General features: G+C 38.4%; 1 protein-coding gene across 1 annotated transcript; it reads left to right on the forward strand.

The window, feature by feature from the left end:
* The first annotated feature begins 4,391 nt into the window (after nt 1–4,391).
* LOC148012467 (uncharacterized) lies at nt 4,392–5,374 on the forward strand. The gene is made up of 2 exons (XM_087668959.1): nt 4,392–4,837; nt 4,999–5,374. The coding sequence occupies exons 1-2, from the start codon at nt 4,688–4,690 to the stop codon at nt 5,182–5,184; spliced, it is 336 nt and encodes a 111-aa protein (XP_087525085.1). The 5' UTR covers nt 4,392–4,687; the 3' UTR covers nt 5,185–5,374.
* The last annotated feature ends 18,118 nt before the right edge of the window (nt 5,375–23,492 follow it).

Genomic DNA, 23,492 nt, shown 5'->3' on the forward strand with positions numbered 1-23,492 from the left:
AAGGCAGGTAGACTGAGGAATAAAGATAGGCTTGATAGGAGGAATCATCTATGGCCTAGAGATATGGAGAAGGATGATTGGGTGTTATTATATAATAGCATCTTAGAGAATTAGCATAGTGCCATCCACAAGATGGTGAAGAGATGGTTTGGGTCGTAAGTGGTGAAGCATGTCTACAAAATACAACCTTTCCTTCTATCTTTCAGTGACCATGTGGGAATGGGTGGGCTAGCTTTCTATTTAATAATTGCATTTCTTAGATTCTATGCAGGGCCATCGTCAATGTTGACACTGATGGTATGTTCTTTGCAATATTCAAATTGCATATCATAAGGATTGCCTTGGCTCTGAGGCTCTGTGAGTCCACCGTAGCTAAAGAAGTTAAAGAAGACAAAGCAGCAAGAGAAAATCTCCACCATTTCCATAGCCAAAGAAGACGAAGAAAAATATTAAAAGCGAAAGAAGAAGCCAAAGAAGAAGATGATGAAGAAGAAGTAGTATAGTAGCAGTAATAGCACATCTCATGATGCTAAGCTCCTCCACCATAGCTAAAGAAGACAAAGCAGCATGCCAGACCAGTCCTCCACTAAGCCCTTATGCCTTGCATATCATAGCGGCATAAGAAGAAGATGGAGAACAATACTAAGCTCTTGAATGACTTCTTGGAAGTTTCAAAAAGGCATAAGTATTTGCAAATAGCTTCGAAAGACAATGATAAAGAAGAGTGCTAATCACACACAACTACAACAAGCCCCTTTTTGTCTCCTCTTGCATGACTCTCTCTGATTAAGTACTTGATTGAATTACTCATTTGAGCATATGACATTGTTGTGTATGAGAAAGCTAACTATTTATGTCTCATACCATAGTTCTACCATATGTTGTCTCTAATCATCCTAGTAATGATCCATTACTAAATCCTCATTCGAGTAGGTGTTAATAGGGTAAGTGCTCCATGAAAGGAATTGGCACTTCTGGAACATGGTTCCCTATGCAAGCTCTTGTCAAACAATAATTTCTTATGGCCAAGTATTTCCTCTCTCTCTCTCTCTCTCTCTCTCTCTCTCTCCCCCCACGCATGCACACATACACCCTTGAGCACTAAATAGGCCACTGATGCATGTGGCCTTATGTATTTTTCCCTTCCTCAAGTCACTAATTCCTCAAGGCTATGCACACCCTTGAGTACTAAGCAAGCTAGTGATGCATGTGGCCTTATGTATCTGTCCTTTCGTAGGGCACCGATTCATCAAGGCTTTGGAGATGTGTGTTGATGTCCTCATATTTTGACTTCTTTCTGGTGATGTGTTTGAGCCCTAGTCTTATTTTATTTTGTTATATTATTGCATCGTATTATATAGGCTACAAAATATTGGGAGGATATGGAAAGATTGCTATTGATATGGTTGGGAATGTGAAGTGTGAATTGTCACGCATCATAGTATGCAATTGTCACTCCACTCACTCCCAAGTTTCCTCCTACTCTTCTACTCATCTCTTTCATCCTTCCATCCCTCCTCCCCTCCCCCCTTCTGCATGGCCTGCTTCTCCTAGTACTCTTGCCTCATCCTTGCATCTCTTGCAACAAATGAGGCTGCACATGCAATTGACTTCTCTCCACCTACTCTCTCTCTAGCTCTTTCTTGTGTCTACAGAGTATCAAAGATTCATAAGCAAAGGCCTAAAAAGCAGGTTGCATACCTTCTCTCTCTTCGGCTTCTCTCTATGGCTGCATAGACCTTCACAGCTTGCTTCTCTCCACGTGCTCTCTATCTAGCTCTTCTTTGCATAGCCTAATCATCCAGTTCCTCTCCACCAACATTCTAGGATAGTATGCAACCTGATTCATGAGTGAAGGCCTGAAGCAACAAAGCTTTTAAGCTCTTTGCAACATTAGAGCCTTCTTGCCAACATTTAGGGATATCGAGGAGGTCTGCAAACATTCAAGAATACCAAGGAGTTCATATTAGTCTGGTGGCGTAAAGCTCACTATGCAAGTAGCTGCTTCTCTCTATCGGTACTCTCTAGAGTTCCTCTCTATGTCTGAGTAGGCCTACATAGCATATTTCTCTCTATCCGTCGTCTCTTTCTCTTCTTTGCGCAACCTAATTTGGCTCCTCTCAACAAACATTCAGGGATGTTACACAGTTTTTATTGTGAATCTTCATTTAGTGTTTTGGATGTCCTTGATCAACCAACATTTAGGGACACCATAGAGCTATTCTCTTTATCACTGAAATGTTGGTAGGGCATATCAAAGTTTGAGGATTGCTCCAACTCCAACTATAATTGAATCTTGATCAAAACTTCATAATGTGCACTATAATTGTAGGTGGATAGTCGTAGAGGAGGTAGGGAGAGAGCTAGTAGACATAGTCAAAGAGGAGATGGAGAGAGAGGTTTGAATTCTTGCAGAGTGTAGGAAGAGAGAGATAGAGGAGGCGCAGACACACATGTATGCAAAGTCCTCTAAACCTCTATTATCTTCTTGATTTTATGTATGCAAATATTGCTTCTAACTCTTATCCTCTATCTATCCATATGTTCTAATGTTAATGATCCATTTGAATTATAGAACTTAAAAAACAAAGTACATGAATAACAACCCGGTTCAAGCAATGTAGCAGTGCAGTGGTGTCACACGAAATGCAAAGGTGGCAATCCAAACTCTCTTGCAACCAACAATGGATGCAAAAATCAACAACCAAATTGATATTTCATATGGTATGGAGCCAACCAAAAGAACCTCAAGGAACTTAGGTACTTATCTTTCGTTTGGGAAACAAAATCAAAAGGTTTAAATGTACTATATTTCCATTCTAAAGTAGTCTAGATTGGTTGTTTTTAAAGATAAAAATATTTTATATGTAGGAATGGTTTTAGCTTAGGTGGATCTCTCAATTATAATCATACATAGATGCCATTAGTGGACAAGGAAATCACCTTCCATGGATGTCCTCGTTCCAAACATGAAGCAATGTATACCTTATCTGAGCCACAAGTGACATCCCTTATCCTCCAAGTGTTGCCATACGACTCCACTAATAGACTAATCATGAGATGGTGGATCCTTTTGATTGAGAAGGGCTGGTGTAGAGACTCATCAAGCTCATGAATGAGATCTCTTTGGTTGATGTTTGCATGAGGTTGTTCAAGACTGGCTAACTAAGAGAATGAAGTTGTTGCTCCCTTCTTCAAGGCGGTGAAGGGCAATTGCCCCACAAATGATGGCAAGTTTTTGCTCCACAGTTGCTCAAGAAACTTGATGTGACAAATACAACCAAGTCAACATTACGACCCCTCTCTCTCAAGTTTATTTACTACTCATTAGGAAATTAGCAAAATGATAACCAGGACCTTGCTCTTAAAATTAACAGAATAATGTCCAACTTCCCCATGATGTTTGGGAAAGTTGTCCAAGCAAGCACTTCCAAGTACTCTATTCAATATGGGAAGGCCCTATAGCCTAACAATCTCTTCAGAATTGGGAAGGCCCAAGCAAATTGATGCCTTAAGGCTTGGATGGTTCAATATAGTGACCTACAAGAGAGAGAAACTATCCCACACACACACACACACACACAAGCGCACATGCACACATAAGATAGCAAATTTCATGCTCCCTCTGCCAAATGCTTAAGATCACATGTTTATTGATAATGTGAAGATTTATATTTCTATAGAAGTAATTGAGTTTTCTATATATTATTTGCACATGAGAACCACCTCAACGAAAATAGATTTGAGTATCCCAATGCTCCCAATCAGTATATTAAGATGATCCCACAAATTTGCATGTTGTAGCTCAAGATTTGAAGAGGCATTTTGAGGTTTGGAAGTCTAGATAAATCGAAAGAGAGAGACACTTGCATGGCACTAAGCTCTAGATAGCCATTAAGCCTAATAAAGAATTGTTATTTTTGAGGGTGACCTTGAGCATCAATTATGCAGATCCAATTAGCTTAGTGGGAATTGTGATGTTGAGCTAAAGGAGAAGACATGCACCTTATCATTCTTACTTACAAAAGGAATTTACTTTTATGAGACTTTTGTGGATAAGAGGCTCTCTCTCTCTCTCTAATTTTCTCATGCTATAGAAGAGTTTTTAAAATGTCTCACCTACAACCAAGACGTTTAAGTCTTCATTAGCCTGGACACAATGTAGTGCCTTTTAGGTAGTTTGAAAACTATGAAGAAGTACTATGATTAGCTTTGATGGTCTAAGCTTTTTGATCATGAATAAATACATGGCATCGCCTTACTAGTAAGTAGTAGGACGCGTACAGTGTATTCCCAAAACGACACGTAAGGCACACGGCCTTACTAGTAGTAAGTAGTAGGACGCGCACCTAGACCCAAAACAGTGTATGATTTCTTTTTCTTTCGAGGAAGCCGCCGATGATTATCGTCCGTCCGTGCCGTGAGCGCGTGAAGCGGTGCGCGGGCTCTCTCTCTCTCTCTCTCTCAAACACACCTGTGACCTGCGCGTGAGGCCGTGTGCGATCTGCCGCAGGCTAGTATATAATCGCTCGGTCTCTGCGTCAAGTCCGTCGATATCCTTTGGCCTCTCCTTGCTTGATTAGTTGAGCCCCGCAAGTTAATCTCAGTAATATTACATACATAAGTTGTTTGAATCATAAGTAGATTATACATTGTGCGACTGCCGACGCGTATACACTAGAGAGCTATGGCACCCGCTGATCACCATCTTCATCATCCGGAGATGCAGGACAAGAAGATCGCTACCGCAAGCGATTATCATAAGGAGGAGAAGAAGCACAAACACCACCAGCACGCTGCCAATGGCATTGCCCTTGCCGCAGGCGCACTTGCTCTGGTACTGATCAGCCGTAGTGATTGATCTGATTTCATTAGACCAGTTTCAGATAACTGATTTGTACTGTTGCGTGGATCGACCTAGAATAATCCAGAATTCTAATTGTAATTACTGACTTCTGATTCAAAATGTGTACTGCTTGTGTTGGAATGGCCGTGCAGCACGAAAGGAAGGAGGCGAAGAAGCATCCGGAGGAGCGCCACGCGCACAAGCTGCACGAGCACGTGGCAGAGGCGGTGGCCATTGGCGTCAAGGCTGTGGCCGTGCACGAGAAGCACGAACGCAAAGAAGCCAAGAAGCAAGCTAAGCACGCTGTGCCGCCGGCGGCCGGTGCCCGGCATCATTGATCGTAGATCGCATTACAGTTACTCAGATCACATCAAGTTATAATTGCCTAAGCTTGATCAGTGATGGTCATGCGCTATTGTATAGAATAGAAGTCTTCGTATCATATAACATAGGCCTCCATTATGCTGTTGATCTCTGTAGGATGTACATTATTAATTAGTTCCACAAGCAATGAATTACTTCCAAGCTTATATAGTCAATCAGTCTCACTCACTCTCTCTCATGAAAATAACAAATATACAATTCCCACGAGATCAAATCATCACCAAGAGAAACAAGTACATAAAAACAATCAGGTATTTGAATTAATATATCAATGTTCAGCAGCATGGGTGGTCTAAATACAAAGGAATCCTTGCACTACTATTCAGCTCGTCTTTATGGTGGTGGAGTAGGTAGTCTAAATAAAAAGAAACCCTTGCACTACAATTTTTCTTGCCTTTATGGTGGTGGAATAGTTCGTGCAACTATTTTCAAAATTTGTGGACTAAAACACTTGAATTGTGGGATATGCCTCTTCAAGAGGTAGCTTGGGATAGTTTCTACCACAAGAATCTTTATTCCCTTCTTTCTCTCTCTCTCTCATGGTGTGTATGTGTGTGTTTTGTATGAGGCAAGATGTACTTGGTCTTCTTTTATCTTGGCCCATTACATAAATGTGTGTGTGTGTGTCTCTCTCTCTCTCTCTCTCTCTCTCTTTGTGTGCATGCACATGTGTGTGTATGTACAATATAATTTACAACAATCTAGTATCACACCATTGGTTTGCATTTCGGATCAGTTTGGCACTAGCATTAGTCCGGTATAATAGCCTACAATAATTTTACCCATTAAAGCTATTTCTACACAAGTTGGATCAATTTGGCACTAGCATTAGTCCGACATAATAGCCTACAATAATTTTGCCCATTAGGGCTCTTTCTACGCAAGTCATGATATTGTGGTGACAAATCTTACCCCTTTACTCATCCAAATACTAATGGTGCAAATTCTTGCAATGGCCTTCAAGCACTGTGCTCAAATCCAATGTCTCAATTAGTCCAATTACTACCTTGTGTAGCACACCCATGTAGATATGGTGTTATCATGACACAATTTATGCACTATGCCAATAGCATAGATCCATAAATTGAACAAAAATTCGATTCGTAATGCTCTTGGTGGACTGACAGGTTCAATTGGCTAGTGAAAGCATCACCACCATTAATGTTGAGAAATCTCACCAATCACTGACAACATACTAATGTTGCATCCCAAGTTACTATATGTATCATCTTCTTGTCACATAAAAAATTTAAGAATCTCAATCTAGGTTTCAATTTATTGATGAGTGATCTACAATATTTGATCAACCCATTTTAAGTAGCCTTACCATTCCAAGAATATTACATGCCATACTTCTCCTTATTAGCCTACATAATTCATGGTGTCCCTTCATTATCAAACAATCTATCACTCCTAAACTGACCATAGAGACATTCATTCCCTCCATTAATCAATAAGATGATCAAATACATATCTTTGCATCTATTATAGTTAATTTCTGTTGCCATGTTTCTTAGACTATCATTCCACCAATCACAATCTTCTTCATATGGATTTTCTCCATGCTCCAAGACTAATTTTCCTCATGCATACTCAAATTCATAATTTAGCTAGACTACACATTGATCCTTTCCACCCCTATAATAATACCTGATACTAGTCTACTAGCTGCTATACTTTCCCTGCTAACTAATGAGACCAACCATTCCACCCATTTCATCAACTCACAAACCCTATTTTCCTCTCCTTATATATAACCAAATTCAAACTTTTGGTCTGTATATCAAACAATTGAATCAACATGCCACTTTTCAACTACCTTTGTATTTGTGTATGTGTGCTTATGTATATATATGTATGTATATATGCATGCATATCTTTTTTTTAAAGAGAAGGGTGTTGCTAGATTTAAAAGAGTCATTATTGTCTAGCACCCTAAATAAATCAAAACTTACATATTCTATATACTTGTAAGTGCATACTCGTAAGATCATGCGCTATAGAGACTACATGAGGATGTAGATTTTAATGTGTGCATAACTTGCCTTGGTTTGTGTGTGTGTGTGTGTGATTGCTCATGTGTGGTTGTGATTGTGTTGGTTTCTCTTTTTGTATATACGTGTACGTGTGAGTGAGTATGCACGCTCATGTATGGATGTGATTATGTTGGAATTTCTTTATGTATGAATTACTAGTCTTCCCATGATTATTTTCAAAGCTTTTGAAAAGGGTACTTGTTGGCTCTTCTACCCCCCCTAAATAGAAAGCAAACTAACACAATCTAAGATTGGTCTTATAAATAACAATATTTATTGTTCTTTTTGAGCCCCATAGAAAGTAAACTAACACAATCTAAGATTGGTCTTAGAAATAACAATATTTATTGTTCTTTTTGAGCCCCATAGAAATTTGATATCCATGTCACAACTAGAATGGAGATTGGTTAGATCCATGAAAAATGCAACCTCCCCACCCACCACATAGTGCCCATCTATGATACATATCCACCCACCACATAGTGCCCATCTATGCAACTTCCCACCCCACCATAGAACACCAATCTATGATACCTATGGGAGTGGTGATAAGCATAAACTTCATTATCGTATCTACTTCAATTTGCTATGCACTTACTAGTGTGTCATCTCATCTATTTCAATTTAATACTTATGTAAGTGGTAATAAGCATAAACTTCATTATCCTACCTAGTTCAATTTTAGTGTGTTGTCTCATCTATTTCATTTTAATACTTGTGGATGTGTGTGTGTGTGTGTTGTGTGTGTGTGTGTGTGTGTGGTGCGCAGATCGGTCGCAGATAGCTCACGTGGTGAATCCCGGAAGGTCCCCAAGAACAAAGTACTCTACTTTTTAGCACAAAAACCCATGTAAAAGCAAGCACGACATGAGGCAAGAGACAAATTGGGTTCAATCTCCCCCATGCCTTGTGTGAGCGCTTCACAAAGCATGTATTTAATGTATATTTCCAATCTTCATGCTCAAAAATAGCCCAATTACAAAAATATGACAAGCTTTTAGCTTTTGAGTTTACTTTCTACCAAAAATAAGAAAATAAAGCTAATGGACGGTGCCCATAGAGTCTGGCACGCCCAATCTCAATGTCCAAATAGAAATAACATATCCAGGCGCATAAGCGCATACAAAATAATAATAAATAATCAATGTCTCTATAGACATAACAAAATATAGGCGTGGCGCCTATCAAAATATAATCCAAAGGTCGAAAACTCGCTAGACTCCAATGCTTTCCTCCGCCACTGCTGCTATCTCTACACATCAACTGAAGCATTCACAATCGTTAGTAAAATAACACAATTAAACCGACAAAAGTGAATACCTAGCAGTCTTCAGCTACATAAATAAATCAACTGGTTAGAAATAAATCCTAACCTTAATTTATTACGAGTGCGCACTCTAAACTCATAAACGTTTATTAATTTAATATGCATTTTGCGGAATCACCCGCTATGGAATCACCCATGTACACACTAAATTAATGAAACGCCCGAAAAGGACAGGCGTCCCCATCAACTTCTCGCACAAAGAATTCTCTTTGCGTATGAGCCCCGGTCATCTAAGTTTACGGAATCCACCGTAAAACCTCACGGAATCCACCGTGGAATATGCCTCCTGACATCTGTGTGTGTGTGTGTGTGTGTGTGTGTGTGTGTGTGTGTCTACGCGTGCGCACATACACACACACTCACACACTTATACTGGTTTGCACACATATATATGTGCACATTTGTGAATATATTAGTATATGTGTTTGAGTGTGTATACATGTGTGTTTTGTGTGTATATGTGTATATAGGTTTGTATACTTGTGATTTGAGGGAAGCACCAATGTATTTGTGTGTGTGCACATATGTGTGTCTTATGTATACATATGTGTAAATTTGGGATACATGTATATGTATATGCCTATAGTAAAATGAGTATGCACATGCATATGTGTATTGGTGTTTGTGCATGCACCACCCCTCCTTTTAATGGAAATGGTAGAACTACCATCTCCGTATCCTATATTACATTTTGCAATGAATTGATAAATTTTTAGAGAGTTACACGCATTTTCATTAATAGCCATTATTTTTCGTACACCATTGGCTTTATTGACATTTCTCCTAAATGTTTGTAAATCCTTATAATCAAATATGCGGACCATGGCATTATGACATCATTGGCCTTGAACTTACAAAATCAATAGAATAAAAAAAGATGGCTGATCTCATAATATTGTTATAATGAAAAGCCTTAGGCACTTCATTTATAACTATAAATACAACCAATGAAGTATTTTCATGAGTTATTCAAAAGCTAAAGTCCCACATTACATCTGGTGAATATACAATGAGTCTTAAGAATCTTCTTGCCTTGAGTGGTAATACTTGGAAGGTAGGATCCTTAGCTAATTATGAGTGCTACATTAAAATATGATGGATCAACCTCACATTCACAAAGGATCTTCTAAAAAAACATCTATCAATATTTGTTAGCATCTATTCTTGCAACTTCATGTGCACTTGCATTGTGAAGCTCTAGATGCCTTCTTTAACCTGGCTAAGTGCTCACCATCAAGTACTATTGGGATTCAGGCTATGAAGTTAACCACCAAGTAGGAATGCACTAATACTAGGCTCTTTTCATTACCTCCTACTATGCTAGTGACCTCCCTTTTGGCCCCTCATACCACCACCCTACTTTAGCTATGTGTTCTAAACAAAAACTCAAGAGAACACCCCCCCCCCAGGTAGTTTTCCTTGAATCAAGTTTGAGGTGAGACGAGCATAGGAGGAATTAGAGAAAATATATGACTTCTTTCTTAATATTCTTCTTTGCACATAGGCAAGTTTAGACAAGAAAGATTGCAGCATTAGTAGGTGGAGGCAATAGGATAGGTTGGTTGAGTAGAAAGAGAGTAAAGTGTAGTGGAAGCATCAACCAAGGAGTGAGGTGGAAGAATCACTAGGTGGCAGTAGCAAGGTAGGGTTACTAAGAAGAGGGAAAGTTGATTGTGGTGGAAGTCAAGAAGATGGAGGTATCATTGACAAATAACATGGAGGACATAAATAAAACGGCACAACCATTCTGTCTCCTTCAATGAGACCCTTGCCAACCTTTTCACTTATTGTACTTGTAGTAGAAAGCATACATGTAGTGTAATACTCACAAGGACCTAATTATCTTCTATAGACCTATTCTCATACAAACTCCACATTAGTCTCATCAAAGAATTGCATGAACTTAGCCATCACTTATATGCATGGTATTTAGCCTTAGAGGAGGAAGGGGGAAGAGAGAGAGAGAATTATTTCAATAAAGAATAACTTCATTTTTCTTTCTCATATTTTCTATGAGATGTAGTTTATTTTTGCAACCTACGATTGGAGATCTCTCTAGTGCTTTGGAATTATCATCATGATTTTCTTAAAAAAGAAAGTGCAATTCTATGTATAGGCATGAGAATCAGTGCATGAGAAGGGGGGATTTTCCAAGCATCTTGATATTAATACAAAAAAATAATTAGATGTAAAAGAAAAGGTAGGAATTTAATAAAAGTTTATTTCAAACTCATCTCATCTCCTTGTCATTTTTGCCTTCAAAGACATCAACCACCATGCCAAAACAAATAGTAAGAAGACAAGATGATCTGTTCTTTACCATTATCTAACCCCATCTTCTCATGAAGAGAGCAAGAGGACGAGAATTGATCAATCTCCATGCCAAGGTGAAGTGAACTCAACCCCACTCAACCAAACCAAAACGGATGAGAAGAAGAGAAAGGAAAACTAGACCTTTTCACCGTGTTGAGAGAGAGAGAGAGAGAGAGAGAGAGAGAGAGAGAGAGAGAGAGAGAGAGAGAGAGAGAGAGAGATGGATCAACTGGGAGTAGGAGCTTGATAAGTTGAGATGGTATAAAGAGGGAGAGTTCATTCAAGTCAAGGAAGACACCATGAGGTAGAATGCTTAAACTAAAACTTAAAAGATTAAGTCTTAAGAAAAGGCTACCTAATATAATGTTTTGAAAAGCATCATGCTTGGATGTTTGTTCTTTCATCTTTTGCAAGGATTATGTTGAGAAAGAGAGAGAGAGAGAGAGAGAGAGAGAAGGGATTGATGGGTGAGAGATCATCAACAATTTGCAAGGATCAAAAAACTATATCAAACCCTATCTCATCCTCATCTCAATCACCCTTGCAAATCTTCGTAGTCAATCCATCATCTCTATACTCCACATACTTTTTCCCAATATAATATCTCTCTATAATCCATTTTTGGTCTCTAATTCTACAAAGCTTCCACCATCACCCTATTGTTCAAAGATCCAATGAGAACTTCCACATATAGCAAATTGAAGAAAGATCAAATTCATTGCACAATCCATAAGCCCTAAAATATCCTACATCAAAGAATTCAAACCTTTAACAAGAAGTGTTATCTTGATCTTTACCCCACTTGTACCCATCCAGCAAGTTCCTACATAAAAGAATTCATACCTTTAACAAGAAGTGATATCTTGATTTTTACCCCCTCATACCCATCCACCAAGTTCCCTTTACCTAGCCCATTACTCTTCTTGGCCCTATTTAAGCTCACTTTGAAGATCATACAAGTTTGTGAGCTCTACAAGGATCAAGTAAGGAGCTAAGTGAGGAGTGCAATTTAGAAGAGTTTGTGTGTTTGTAATGGCTCTCAAGAGAAGAAGCACTAGAGCTAAGTAAGACATCACATGAATCAATGAGGTTCCCTCACACTAAGTCAAGCTCAGCTGCCCCTCTTTGTATTTAGCTTATATGTGATTCACTATAGTACTTGTTAAAGTAATAATTTCTAATGTAAAAATCAAGATAGGATAGAAGAGCTACTTAATTTTGGGGATTGTAGTGGGTACCTTGAATGCAAGTAGAAAAACAATAGATTGGTATACTAGGAGGAAATTTTTATAGGGAGGAGTATCCTCTCTAGTGATGGAACCTAGTCCATATTGAAGTACCAAGCAAATTGATTATATTTTGAAACATGCAACAATGTAATGATTATTAAGTCATCTATAGGGAAACTCATTGTTTTAAGGCTATATTCCAAAAAGATCACTAGAGTTAATACCCACTAGGCTATATTCCTTAAGAGAAGCTATTAAAATGGATAGTATATTATCTGCATTCATGTGATTATATCATGTAAAAATAATAATTAGAGTTAATATACCCTTCACATTATTTTGATGGATTACACTTGAAGAAAACCTACTCAGTGGAGGAGGAAAAAAGGTACAAAAAAAGTTCAAGTGTACGTAGGTACAACAAGATGAAGAAAGATGTCATCTCATCCTATGCCTATCATCTTCCTAAGGAAGGAAAAATGCTCCACTGAGAGAATTTTCATAAGCAAGTGTGCAGTATTCTGGTCAGTCAAGATCTTGACAAGATCAATAGTCTTGTCCTCAATGACCTCATGAATGAAGTGACATCTCACCTCAATGTGTTTCATCTTTGCATGGAAGACCAGAGAATCTTGGCTAACTAGATAGTACTCAAAGAATCCAAATGCAATGTAGGGATAGCATCTGCTGTCATACTACATGCAGCAACCAAAAACCTAACCAGATGGCCCCCTTGCAAGCCTCAATGCCAGGCTGCAACATACTCGGCCTTTGTAGTGGAGAGGGCTGTTCATTTTTGCACCCTAGACATCCATGAAATAGCACCTCCAACAAAAGTAAACACATAGCTAAATGTGGACTTCCTAATGCCTGCATGTTCTACATAGTTAGAGTCAGGATACCCCATGACTTCTATATCTTGGCTGCGATAACAAGTGCACATATTAGTAGAAGTGCCCTTCAAATACCTCATGATACCTTTCATGGCATCCTAATGCTTGTTTCCAAGTGTAGCTATATAATGTGCCACAACACCAACTGCGAAAGAAATATCTGGATGAGTGGCTATCATGGTGTACATAAGACCGCCCATTGCGGATGGATAATCTTCATTATCTGCTTGTGGAAAATTAGCTTGTTATACCTTCACATGAGAAGGTAATGGACAATTAATAGGCTTCACATCCTACATGTGGATGCGCTCAAGGACTTTATGGACATACTCAATCTATGATGATAGATAGAATAATCTTTGAGACCTGTCACGCATAATGGACATACCAAGTATATGAGAGGTCTTTCCCAAATCCTTCATCTCAAAGCTCTTTTTGATCTGAGCCTTAAGAGCATCTAGCTCATCATGAGCTTTCCCTACCAAAAGCATGTCATCCACATAGAGTACTAAAATCAATAATTAACCATCATGGGCTTTCTTTGCGTACAAGCATAGATCCATAACATTATGACTGTAGCCATGTGACAGCATAAAAGCATCAAACTTGCGGTACCATTTCCTAGGTTCCTACTTTAGACCATAAAGACTCTTTCTCAGTCTGCACATTGATTGTTCCTACCAGGCTCTGTAAAACCCTTAGGCTACTACTCCAAGTATATCTCATCATGAAAGTCCCCATGTAAGAAAGATGTCTTGACATTCAATTGATAAAGATCCAAGTCAATCTAGGCAACCAAAGCCAAGACTAAGCATAAGGTATTCATCTTGACCACATGAGAAAATACTTCATCAAAGTCAACACCATGTTCATGCTTAAAACCCTTAGCAACCAATCTGGCCTTGTATGCCCGCTTGGGGTTGCCAAGGGTACTTTTCAACTTGTACACCCACTTGCAAGACAAAGCCTTCTTGCCACCAAGCAAGGAAACTAGGTTCCATGTATGATTCTTATGCAATGATTCAATCTCAGACTGCATAGCCCTCTCTTGAGAGTGACAATCACCCATACATATAGCCTCATTATAGGTGAGAGGCTCTCCCACATCTGTAACTAAGACATAATCCATAGAGGGTGTATAACAGTCATGAGGTTGTCTATCAATAGTAGAACATCTCAAGGCAGGCTCTACTACCTATCCAACATCCTAGCCATGAGCATCGGTTGTGCTGCTACTAGTGCAGGCTATCTAGCTTGATGTGTGGAAGAAGGGGGATCCTCCTGAAAGATAACCCTGCATATCTCAATCACTTTCTTAGGTTGCCTATGCATCTTGTCTTCATGAAAAACTACATCATGGGGCTACGGGATGACTTTTTGTGCCTTTAGATCCCAAATATGATAATCCATCTCACCTACATCTCTATAGCCAAGGAAAATGTATTTGACACTTTTTGGATCCAGCTTATTGCACTAGTCCTTGGGCACATGGTAGAAGTCATCACATCCAAAGGCACACAAATGAGCATATGAGGGAGGTTTTCCTATCCAAATCTCCTTTGCAATAACCTGGAAGTCAACACCACTACAAGGTGACTTATTAATGAGATACATGGCAGTAGAGACTGCCACAGCCCAAAAATTCTACAATAAGCTTGCCTAGCTAAGCATACTATGGACTCTCTCCTAGGTAGTCATATTCATGCGCTTAGCTAGTCATACAATTATGGGAAGGTGTGGAAGGGGCAGTCATTTGACACTTAATACCCCACTCGTAACAAAACTTCTCAAAGGCATGTGAGAGATGTACTCACCCCCATTATCTGTCCTTAGGCATTTCAGTATGCCCAAGCTGATTCTCTGCGAGAGTAAGGCAACATCAAAAGGCAACCAAGACATCATATTTTTGCTTTATGGGATAATCCCAAACCTTACGTGAATAATTGTTAATAAATGTGGCAAAGTACTTCTCACTTCCTAATGACTAGAAATACATGGGTCCACATACATTTGAATGCACAAGACCTAAAGGCTCACCCATGTGTGGAATACCAGACTTTTTATGTGAATTCCTAGTCTGCTTGTGTTGAGGATTGATGTGACTATGTTTTTTGTTGGATTTTTGGGTGATTTTATATGATTTGTATGTTGATTAGTTAGTTTCAAAATATTTGAGAGTGTTTTGGATTAATCAAGAGACAAGTACTAGAACGAGTCTAGAGGTACGTGAGAAGAGAAAATGTAAAAATCAATCCGAGAATGAGCTACTAGTAGAAGCCTCCTTTGGCGACCTAGCTAGTGGCACTCTTTATAGAAGTCTTGATGGCAACTCAAGTTTCCCTTCCTAGTCAGATCCACCTTGGAAATATTAACAGGCCAACGAATGTAGTCTCGTTGCCCATCTTTAAGGGAGAGAACAATGAAGAACTTGATCTTCATGTAGCAAAGTTTATGGTAGCGTATGTAGCTAACAATGCCAAGGCCCCCGAGCATAGGTTGGTGATATTCCGTGCTACTCGCCACTTTCAAAGGCGTGGCGTTTCTGTGGTATGCGAGAAAAGTGCAATAGGAACTTTTGGCACATGGTACAACTTGAAGTTGGCCTTCCTCACTAAATTCAAACATGAAGATTTTGAAGAGCGGATGCGAGAGGAGTTTATGAACCTAAGTTAGTCCTCTGGTGAACGGGTGGAAGCATATGTCTCTAAAATAGAATCCATACTGAATAGATGGACCAACCATCACTTGGATGAAGGTATCCAAAAGGAATTTTTTCTTAGAGGCCTACAACCAGAAGTTCGTAAGTTTGTGGAATTAAGAAGATTAGTCAATCTACAAGCTATAGTGTGGAACGTGCGAGACTGTATGATGAAGTTGAAGCAAGGCTATCAATGCTCTCAAGAAGAGGAGTCTTACCTCCTCCCATGCTAGGAATGGTATATCCACCGAATGCAGTCCAATGGACTATTCCCTATCCCTATCCTCAGATGCAAATAGTGCCACAATACAGTGCACTAAATCCACAGTGACTACAGAGACAATAGTACCTCAAATGATGGTTCAACCACAATAAGTGTGGCCTTAAACACTTATCTCAATGGCGACTCAAGAACAACAGTGGAACCCTACCAACTGAAACCAACAACCCCCAGTATCAATCGGAGCTATGAATTAGAATAAGAATAAAGGACCCTTTGGATAAACCCAACCAGTCTATACAGTGATTATAGAAGCTCTCGAAGACTCTACTACAAGTACTCCATGATGAGAAAATTTCAAGAACTGCCTGTCCAATTCAGTCTCAAACATCAAGAAGGAGTTGATGGATGTGATTACAGAATTGACTCCAAGCCACTATTAGCCAGGTTGTCAAGCCAACTCTTGCGAGTTGTTACATTGAATAAGTGATATTGGTAACTAATTTTTATGACTTACTCTAGCCTTCCTCAATAATTATGACACTCATTTGTAGTAGTCCAACTAATCTAATATCGAGAATTCAATAAGCTTGCATTCTTCTTTCCTCTTCATTACTAAACATCAATCATGATAAAAATAAGTTCTTTTCGCACTCTTATGTGTACACATACATTGTTCATTTTAAATCCCATTTCTTCCCTTAATTATTAAATATCCTAGTGTCCCTCCAGTCTTTATCTTAACAATCATCTAAGTATTTTTTTTAAAATGAATAACTTGTAAAAAATTAATATCGACACTAAGACGTCCCCTCAAACTATCATATAAATAAACTATTAATCTTATATTGTTTATAATTTGGTTAAGAATTGTAGTTATTTTCTAACTCAATAACTATCATAAAATACCCTTACGTCTCTTTTTTCGATGTCGTAAATTGACACACCACGTATACTCTTAATTATGTCAAATAAAAAACACCATGTTTATATGGATATTTTCATTTAAAAATAACATTAAATTGGTTTTTTATTTAGAAAATTTACTAAAGCATAAAAAATTTAACTTCTAGCTTTTCTATGAAAAGATCATAATTTTTATTTATGTAAAGTAAAATGTTTAAATAAAAATTGGAATTTTTACTAAAATTTAATAATTTTTTAAATTTCTAACATGTTAAATGATATCCAAATATTATCACTAAATTTTTACTAAACTTTTACATTATAAAATTCATGGAAAAAATATTATAACTCATAATTATATAACTAAAAATTCATATTTTTCCTTTTAAAGCCAATTTAAAGCATTTTTAACTGTTTTTCTATTTTTAAAATATAAAGTCAAACTTACATAAATACAAACAATCATTCAAAGTTAAAAATCAAGTTTAAAGATATTTTTAAAAAATTCTAAATTGAGAAAATATTCATGTCACACCATTTATTTTTGTTAAATGAGATAAGAGGTTTACTGGACAATACGAATCGAAATCGCACTTTAGAAGTCAATGTCTCTGCAGTCTAGCAAAAGAAATCAATCTATCAACTCTTCCCATCCCAACACACATTCATAGTTTGTAATTTGATTTCCATATTACTTCAAAGACTCTTGTTACGTAGATATCGTAGTATCTTAACTTCAATAAGGGCTTGTTGATGAAACTTTTTCTTCGAACAAATTTTATGGTTCGGATTACCCTGAATTTGTGATTGTGACACTTGACCACTTGTCCAAAACTTCGTTTTCCCAACAACCTAAGAATTTCAAATTGATAAGCAATGTTTTCATGGTTAACAATGCTATAGCCTTGCAAAGCTCCCCTTGCTCCTTTTTCTTCTCTTCTACTTCCTCTATCTCCATCTTCTTCTTTTGTGTGGGACTCAGGCACTAAGGATAGTGAGCCAAGGAAAGACACGCTTGAAGGCCCCATTTATTTGATTTTGGAAATAAGCTCCTTTATCCATTAGCCGTGATTCACTTTGGACCAAAAGGCATTATGCAATAGTGCTGAAAGCCTCTGTAGATCCAAAGAACATGCATGTCATTTGGTTTACTCCTTTGCTAGCATTTGTACATTTCTTTACTTCATGTGAAGCTCCGCTATATTGAATGCTTCATCACCTTTGGTGCATATGGACTTTTGAGCCATCGACAAAAGCTATGAGGATCTGTGGCTCGCTTCGTTGATTGACATCCGCATTCTCGACAACCAACCGCATCACTCCAGAGACCCGTAGAGATCTAATTGGACTCTGCTCAGCGTCTAGGGAGACACGAACTCTGCTGGTCCTCGCGTTCTCTCCCTCTTTCTCAGAATTCCCTACAGTAGGATTTTCTCATACCTCATTCAACACGTCTGGCTCCTAATGGGACTTCTGTGCAGCCTCATCAGGGAAGTCTGCGTTGCAGGCTTTACAAGCCTGGATCAACATGTCGATGAGGCTAAATCAGAATGTGAGAGACGATGCTACGAAGTAAACGTTGTTTCTCCTCTCGGATCTCTCTGGCCTCTCTCTCTCTCTCAGAGTCACGTACTAAACACCTTTAGGGAGCACCAATAATGCAAAAGCGAGAGGATCCATCAAACCATCTAACTGACACGTACTAAACACCCTTTCTCCCGATAATGATCAGATAACTCCCTCTCTCTACCATTCTTGATCTCCGGCCCTATTTAGCTCTTTCAAATAGCGACAACACATGGTCTTGAAGTGATGAAGGTATATCGGTTTATACCTCTAAATGGTTTTGCATCAAAGCATGCAAGACATGACTCGTTGTGTGGCAGGCCTTTGAATTTGCAAAATAGACATAGTATTGCCTCTTCGGGCTTCAAAGGCGGAAGCGGGTATGGTTGTATATGGAGCTCTCTTCTTTAAGGAAACCCCGGGTGTTCCAATTCACTCAAGTAGGCGATTAGAAATTATGAGGAAATTGATATGGGTATCAGAATCTCTCTCTCTCTCTCTCTCTCTATTGTTCTTCATGATGCCCTCCTCTTCATCTTTATGACCCCATTCTCCTGTTAAAATTTTCAAACAAATAGACAACTCGCCATCCCTTGCAGCATCTCCTTCATCTTCTCCATCAATCGACGCCTCTCTTTCTTGCTCACGACCCCCTCCTTTTTTTCCAATGTCCACCAACGGCCTCCCTTCTTTCTAATTTTCAAATTTTATTGTAATTTATTTCCTTTCCCCTTTCCTTTTATCAAGCTCCAAAATATTTGCACTAAATAGTTTTCATCAATTTTGTTTTCTGGTTGTTGAAAAATCTAGAGAATTTTATTCTCATTCAGGAATCCAAATTCCTTGTCTTCTAGGTCTTTTCCTTTGCAACTATACCAAATAAGTAATCCTTGGAAAAATCCAACATACGGACTCAACGCTCCTTTTGCACCGGGTCCATCTTTAATACCATAAGATGACCAATCAATCATGTCTAGAACTCCCTTTGCACCATCTGAATCCATTTTTCTTTGATCCATCTGAGTCAAACAAGGATAATACTCACCGGTAACATTACAACTTGGGGAATGAATAATTCCAACATTATAAGTTGATATTTCCCTTTCCTCTCCCCCTTTCCAAACCTTAATAAAACCATTATTATGGTTCTTATATCGAATGATACAACATTGCCCACAATCTTTTCTGCATAAAATATAGTATTAACCTTAGATTGATAGTTCATCGTCATTTATTCATATTTGATTTTAAATCTTTCCCTCCATGTCAATTTCTTGTCCAAGTTCTCAAGTACTACATCTTACAGAATGCTCGCTAGAATAGTTTCTGACCCAAAGAACTAAAGTCCAATCAGTGAATAGAAAAATAGCATAACAAGTGCAAGTAACATCACATCTTCAAGTGGCTCCATACTTCTCTAGAGAGCTTCAAAGATTGCTAGCACATTGCAATCTATTGACATTGAAACTGACCCAAAACGAGCTATGCTTTATATTGTAGGTTACAAGGGCATGCAAGTGCTACTTAGGTGATGTGTCGAACCACCACAAAGCTCCTAGATCTGCATCTTTCACTAAAGCAAAATAAATTTTGGTATTAGAAATAGAGGAATCATGGGAGAGAAGACAAGATCTTATCTTCTCTAAGTGATAATAATTCCCTATGGAAAAATTTAAGATTGGTCATAGTTGGGATCCACTAAGGAAATGTATCAGATTTTACCTATAGCACCACCTTTCTCCCATACAAAAGCTTCCTTGCATCAACATTTGCCGGCCAGACTGTAGAGACATGTCCTCCAAAAACAGCAACAATGACCACCGCATCTGCATTAAATTAATGTAAAAAGTTGATAACGATGAGCTAATTGTGTACAATTTTGTAAAAAAATTTGCAATATTAGGCATTGGTTCTAGGTGTTGTCATTCTCCCCCACTTAATTGCGAAGTGTTCTCACAAGCACAATTGCATCACGAACATCCAGCATCATGAACGCATCTACCAGGAGCACTGTTACACAACCTCAATAGAAAAATATGCTCTCCTATACTAAATTGTAAAGTGTCCTCACAAGCACAGCTACAAGAACTGCAAAACCACACATAGAAAACTAGTAGACACTGAAAAGATAGGAAAATATGTACTGGTGTCATAGTATTAAGCAATCAAGACAGATGTTTCAATTACGTTATTGAAAAACTTGTGCATACTAACATTTCTCTAACTCACTCTCCCCACTTAAGTGCATAACATAGCTTCATCTCGTGCATAGAATAGACCAACTAGGAAGCTTTCTAGGGCCGCTAAATAACAATAATCCCTCTAGGCAAGAAGATGCCACACTACTATCCCACTAGGAATATTGCTTTTGAAATAGCATCATTGATAAGGTCCATGCCTAACAAATAACCCAAACAAAGCAAGCTAATATTACGATACTAAATAGGACTCCTATGGTTTAGTTGCTAACCCTCCATGTTCTACTAGAACAACCAGTCAATGGTCCCTAACTTCCAACTCTCCAGAGTGTTTGTTTTTTAGAGAAAAAAATTTAGTGGATTTCGTTCAATGCCAAAAGAGTATATACATTTATTCTCCTTTCCAAAAGGTCCCACCCTAAAGAGGTGCAAGGCATCGGACGCATGGCACCCATCAAGGAAATCCCTACAACCTACTAGGACCTCAGAGACAATGATTATCTTCTTTTGGTGGTTTTTTTGTTAACCTTGCAAACTTAGGGTGGTTTTTTTCTTCTTCTTCTTTATTTCTTTCTTGCTTTTCTAAGAATAAGTATGCAGACTCTTCTGAACTTTTATTAATATTTGTATTGGATTTTAAGTTGTGTTTTTTTAAAGGATCAACTAGAAGGTTAAGATTGCATCACTTAATCGAACGGTCAAATATTTCAGCTCAACAACTTCGCTGGAGGAATCTAATCTAGCACATAATACTAGTCACTTTGGGCAAATGATAAGCAAAGATACTTGTCAACTCAGCATCTCTCGTCCACGCTACTCCTAGTCAAAAATTCATGGAGAGAACCTTGTTATTCAGCTACCCCCAAATATTGCTAGCAAATCGACAACAAGATAGGAAAAACTCTATTCGATTCCTAATCATACTTCTATACAATGAAATTCAGCATGTCGTTCACACACATCACCCCCTTTCAATCACTCCTTGGTGCTAAGTCCCCTCCCATGTGATTAGACTCTCATATAGACTAAAGTGTTTATACATCTCTCGGTTTATGTGTAGTAAAAATTGAGTTTCTGTTGTAGGTATTTAGGTTTGGAAAACTCTAAATGATTTCAATCAAGTGATATTTTGAACTTTTCCTTATTGCAAATGAAGATAAATAGATAAATTAGATATGGAACAACATGTTATGTATGTGGATATTGCAACTCCAAAATAATGCGAAGATAAACATGTAGTAGTTCGCAAATTGCAACAATCATCAAACCTATACAGAACTCAACCACTAACCACTAAAGCATTAATATGCTAGATCAATTAAGAGTGAAATTCTTGTATAAACCGACCATCTAATCAAACTTCCTTGTAGTGAGCTCCTAGCACTAAAGGAGTATCCCAATTGTGCATGCAACTAACTACCTAACCATGTGAAGACTGACTAAACTAAAGTGTGCTAAAACCTTAAATGTAAAGGTATCACGAAACCAAAAGTTCTATTTAAGGATGATCTATTTTGTAATTTTTTAATTAAAAAATATGTAGAATAAAGTAAAAACCCCAAAAGACTCTAAGAAAACATAAGTTCTAAACTAAAATCTTCAAACTCTCTAAGATCTTCTATTGCAAACAATTACCCTAACCCAAAATCATCCACACTATCTAAGTCAAGCCTATTAACTAAACCATTAGATATAGGATGCTCATGAATAGCCTCCACAGCGTAGACACATAAGATGTCATAGACCGGTATCAGGTGCATCGCTAAAAACCTCCATCACATCATGGAGCGAGGCAGCAAGCTGCATCGTCAGAATAGGGCATAGGTGCCATTAGTAAACATCCTAAAGAGTAGCCCTTGGTCGCATCCATATACCAACAGATATAATCCCAATAGGGGCAGCTAACATTTACTTCCATATACCAACAGATATAATCCCAATAGGGGCAACTAACATTTACTTGATCATCAGGATATGATGGATTAAAATGGTAAACAATAGCTTGATATATCAGGAAAATTCATGTTGCTCTCTAACCACCCTTGACTGACTAACATGACACTCAGGTGAGAATACACTATCATAATCGTGGCGTTGATAAATGTAGCCTATAGCATCCTGCATGATAGTGGTTCCATAGCGTCAAAAGTAAGTACGACAATGCCAACACAGAAGCTGCACATACATGAAAAGATGCCACTAACACTGTCTACAACCAAATGGTGAATGATATTGCAAACAAAAAATAATCACAAAAGAAGAACCGCAATAGGCCTCTCCTCTTAGTGCATATAAGAACTTGTCATGCATCTGAAAATGCGCAATACTATAAGGCCCGTCATGAATAGGATCATAAATATCAGCATCAAGACAAGGGTAAAGTGCATCCATCCACAGAAAAGCTGTAACATGTCCACCTGTTCGCTCGTAGGATACGTCTTAGCAGCCCATCGGAAAGAGGGTCTAGAAAGCTTTGCGTGGCACTCCCATGGAATGTTACGGGGTTTGTGATCTAGGTCTTTCTGAGTCTGCCACATAGCAGAAGTATTCCAGCCATTCCCACTTAGGACCGACCTGAATCAGGGTTTCCCTAATAGTCAAGTTCCTAGAGAATAGCTGGCCTCAAACCCCAGGCAAACTACTTTACGCAAAAACGTTAGGGTCGAAGCGGATTCATGCTGCACTTGGTTCAAGGAGAATGGGAAACGAGAGGGATGCAAACCTCAACCTCTCTGCCCATAAGACATAGTCCCATTCCGTTCCCCTAAAACAGCATAAATCAGGGTTCAAGTATCCTAGACTCTAGGTCAACGTTCATTGCTGTTCATTTCCTTCGAGAAGAGTTCCCTGTTGTTGATTTCATTTGAGAAAAGTTC

The sequence above is a fragment of the Lygodium microphyllum genome, chromosome 27 (assembly GCF_053477565.2).
Source record: "Lygodium microphyllum isolate KBCC chromosome 27, Lygodium_microphyllum_v1.1.10, whole genome shotgun sequence".
NCBI lineage: Eukaryota > Viridiplantae > Streptophyta > Polypodiopsida > Schizaeales > Lygodiaceae > Lygodium > Lygodium microphyllum.